The sequence below is a fragment of the Penaeus chinensis genome, chromosome 31, assembly GCF_019202785.1.
Source record: "Penaeus chinensis breed Huanghai No. 1 chromosome 31, ASM1920278v2, whole genome shotgun sequence".
Lineage (NCBI taxonomy): Eukaryota > Metazoa > Arthropoda > Malacostraca > Decapoda > Penaeidae > Penaeus > Penaeus chinensis.
Genome location: NC_061849.1, coordinates 20,450,288 through 20,455,287, shown reverse-complemented (window position 1 = coordinate 20,455,287; position 5,000 = coordinate 20,450,288). Strand labels below are relative to the sequence as shown.

The 5,000-nt window shown below is 29.5% G+C and overlaps 1 protein-coding gene across 2 annotated transcripts in view; it reads left to right on the top strand.

Moving 5' to 3' along the window:
• The window catches only part of LOC125041925 (protein polybromo-1-like), a 56,343-nt gene that overhangs the window by 34,998 nt on the left and 16,345 nt on the right, over positions 1–5,000 (top strand). For both annotated transcript variants that reach the window (XM_047637326.1, XM_047637327.1), the window contains exon 9: positions 2,142–2,289. In XM_047637326.1, coding sequence (XP_047493282.1) covers positions 2,142–2,289 — 148 coding nt within the window. The remainder of the gene's footprint in view (positions 1–2,141; positions 2,290–5,000) is intronic.

The window sequence follows — 5,000 nt, the reverse complement described above, 5'->3', positions numbered from 1 at the left end:
GGTGTGCGGCTGTCCGCCGCGGCGGCTCGCGTAAGCGCTCCGAGGCAGTGATTCGGCTTGATGTACCGAATTCACGTGCTCAAAGTCAGCGCATTGCTGTGGTTCGCCAGAGTGTAGAGCTTTTTTTTTAGTTTTCAACACCTGTCACCAATGGGTTAAAGACAATAAAATAATAGAAAAGACACTTTCAAAAAATTAAGGAATAGGGTAAACAGGTAAGATAGGAAGGACTAATAACTACCTCCTTGGTAACTAAGCACTTACAGAGCCATCTATATGTAAATACAATAAATGGATTTATATTACATTGGGCATGGCATGTATTCTTGACATCCATATGATCTGGAATTATCATTCTGACACCTGTTAATTTGATAGATGTTAAAAAATGAAATGTTTGCATTGTTTTTATATATATATATATAGAGAGAGAGAGAGAGAGAGAGAGAGAGAGAGAGAGAGAGAGAGAGAGAGAGAGAGAGAGAGAGAGAGATAGATATATAGATATATGTGTAAATATATATATATATATAAATATATATATATATATATATATGTGTATATATATAATAATATGTATATATATACACTATATATATATATAAATACACAAGCACACACACATATGTATATACATGAGTATATACATATGTTCATATATATATATATATATATATATATATATATATATATATATATATATATATATATATATATATATATATATATATATATATATATATATATATATATATATATATATATTGATATATATATTGATATATATTGATATATATATATATATTTATATATAGATATTTATATATATATATATTGATATATATATATAAATATATATATTTATATATATATATATATTAATATATATATATATATATTGATATATATATATATTGATATATATATATATATATATATTGATATATATATATATATATATATATATATTGATATATATATATATATATATATATATATATATATATATATTTATATACACATATATATATATATATATATATATATATACATATATATACATATATGTATATATAAGTTAGATATACGTATGTATACATATTTATATATATATATATATATATATATATATATATATATATATATATATTTATATATATATATGTTTATATATATGTGTATATATATATATAAATGTTATATATATCTTTATATATATATATATAAAGATATATATATAACATTTATATATATATATATATATATATATATATATATATATATATGTACACACACACACACACACACACACACACACACACACACACACACACACACACACACACACACACACATCCATATATCCATATGTACTTGTGTGTGTGTATAAAATATATATATATAAATATGTATACATACATATATCTAACTATATATACATATATGTGTATATATATGTATATATGTGTATATAAATATATATATATATATATATATATATATATATATTTATATACACATATTTATACATATATATACATATATGTATGTATACATATTTATATATATATGTGTGTGTGTGTGTGTGTGTGTGTGTGTGTGTGTGTGTGTGTGTGTGTACATGTATATATATAAATGTTATATATATCTTTATATATATATATATATATATATATATATATATTTATATATATATTTATATATATATATATATATATATATATATATATATATATATATATATAATGTGTATATATATAAACATATATATATATATATATATATATATATATATATATATATATATATATATATATATATATATATATATGTAACATAATATATATATATATATATATATATATATATATATATATATAGATATATGTATGTATACATATTATATATATATATTTATATTTATATTTATATTTATATACATATTTTTCTTTTATGAATTTTCTGGTTGTTCTTGCTCTCTACTATTTCTGATGATTGATAAAAATGCAACCAAATTTTCATTTGTTGCGATAAATGGAGTGGCTAAAGCATTGAGTAGATAATGGGAAACATTTTTGAATTGTGGTATTTGTAAATATTCTGGTAGAATTTACATTTCATTGATATGTTTTTCTCTTCAGTGTTTGAGTGTGGTTGGCGTGGCTGTTCAAGGCACAAGAAGAGTTCACTAGCTCCATTCCCAATGGTGCAGCGTCTGATGAGGCATGTAAGAGAGGTTCATATCCAGAAAAATACAGGGAGAATTATACAGCACCAAGATCGCTCAAGGTAAATGCAATTTGTTTGAAATGTATGTATAAAAGTCTATTTCGAATAGTTGAGGAATCCTAACCAGTCATGGCCATGAGGGTGGATAAAGGAGGTAAGAATATGTCAGCAGAAGTGCAGCAAAGCAGCTTTTCACGATTTTAACCTGTTTTTCTTTTTCTCTGTTTCTTTTCTTTATTTTTTCTTTTCTTTTCCTTTATTTCATTCATATGCTAGGCTTCTGTTATTTAGGCTACACTTTATTATTACGGAGGATCTGCAAAATATTCCAGTGGAAAGGCAATAACCTTTTGTGGGCTTATTTGACATAATGATAGCACTCAGTTTTGATTTATTGTTTTAATCATACTCATGTATGTAAAAGTTATTGGTTAAGTAAGATGGCCTAGGGTATTCTTACATTTAACCCATTGCCAACAGGCATGCCATGTACATTAGGGTGTTTCAATAAATCCGACTTTTTCAAAATCATTCAGCAAGTTGCTAAACAGGCGCCTACTATGCTTAAATGACGACATGCATAATATTAGACAAATCAAAAAATATCTACTATTCGCAAGTTTTGATTAAAGTATAATACCATTTCCGGCGCTGGGATGAGGTGCGGCGGCCTCAGCCGGCCTGGCTGTGACCCGCATGACCCACGGAGGGCATTTCGGTTCATCCGACATTATGGCAGAATCAAACATAGGGCAACTTAGGTCATTGCGAATGATTCCTGGGGACTTCCGTAAAGATTCCCAGTCACTATGCATTTTCATATAAACTTGTGCTACCTTAATAATGCACATTACTCGCTCGCCTATATTGTGGTGACGATCTCGTCAGTGGCAATATGGCACTTCGACTTGGTGGTTTGCGCAGTGCCGATACACTTATACTGAAAGAGTTTGGTACCATTGATGTTTTGCCACCTAGACCACTGACATTCTTGCTCGATACTGTGCCTTAAAAGGACATGGTAACCATACACTAAAAGGATGCTCAAAAGATAGCTTGCCATGCAATAATTTGACTATTACGGAATCTCAGAATTTATCCAAGTTGCAGGCGGAAATTGCTGTGCTGTATAGCAAATTCGGCATTAAGACAATATCACCTTGGTATATGAAAGAAAAAATAAAGAAAATAAAGAAAGAGTACTACGACTCCATCAGAAATGTAACACTGAAGACAAAACTCTCGAAAACTGTGATTGTGTCATTCAAGGCAAAGAAACAACCCCGAGAAATCCTCAAGGAAGATATAGATTGGTATGATGCAAAAGTACAAGGAAGCAATGGATCACTCGGAAGTGTTGATTATCAGGCGCAAAGACGGGAATTTAACAGACTGAAATGGAAGCAGACCAACAATGCAGAAGTCCCATTTATATGCAACAGTGAAGATATTGCAGAAATGTCTTTTGCCAGTTGGTGTCAGGTGGCTGGGATTTTTTTGTTCCCTCCTACACATCTGCCTGACCATTGACACCATATTGACCAAGCTGGAAGGAGTTTGTGATGGTGATTTGCCCAATAAATCCAAGATTGGAATAAAGAACACCAGAAAGTGTCTGAAAGCACTGGAAAAAAAATCCAAGAACAATCAGAAGTATTTTTGATTTTGCAAAAGTTCATTTCATGTGCTGGCGTTCTGCTGTGAACAGCAATGGAATGACTCTTTTCAGAACTGCTATTGAAACTTCAAAGAGGTATGCCAAGATTGGCTGTGAACTTGGCTGTCCCAGCAGCTAGTTCTCGTCCATCAACAGAAATCTGTATAATGCAGATGTTACACTTCTTCCCTTGGCTGTTGATCATGATTACGTCGATGAAGTTGCAAAGATCTTGAAAAGAGGAATTCGTGAAAAATGGCCATACACACCAGCCCTATTAAAAAATAAGGAGAAGCACAATTTCACTGCAGAAAAACTGTGTAATCTGAGTGTGAAAGATTTCATTTCCCAACATCTGACCACAGATATGATGTTTGCATACTTGGCCTATGATATGCATGAAATCGATATGTGGAAACCCAAAAGTTCATTAATACCTGGCCATAATCAAAACTGTGAAAGACTGATTGGAGACATGAAAAAATGTGAAGACATAAACAGAACTGTTGTTGTAACAGAAACTAGAGAACGGCGCAGTCGGAGATATGGCAATGTAAAATTAAAATTATATTGTATGCAATATATAATGTTCCAAATAAAATCATTACTAGAATCCTTTCCTTTTATAGCCTCTTGTTAAATAGAATATGTTACTTCAAATCATTTAAGCGAAGTGAGAAGTCCGAGAGCCAAAGCATGCTCTCGGCGATCCAAGCCCGATTCGGTGGGAGAGAACACAAAGTAAAGAGAAGTCAAGCCTACTAATTGAAAAATTAGTCTTATGGCAATTACAGAACTTTATATAATATTAATTTATAATAAAATAATTTTGATGCAAAAATATTGAAGAAAAGTATAATATTGAGGTATTTTAAAAATAAAATAGTTATACCTGCAACAGGAAACAAGGCGTTATTTGGCGTTCAATGCGGTGTCTAAATCATAATTTTATCAAAACTTTCAATTGCAAATAGAGAATGCAAGATATTCTTTGATTTTAATAAAAAATACATTTCCAAACTCAAATTTTAGAAAATTGACAATTATTGAAACACCCTAATGTACATGCCATGCCTACGTTTAATTGTTTTTACACATAGATGGCTACACTTGT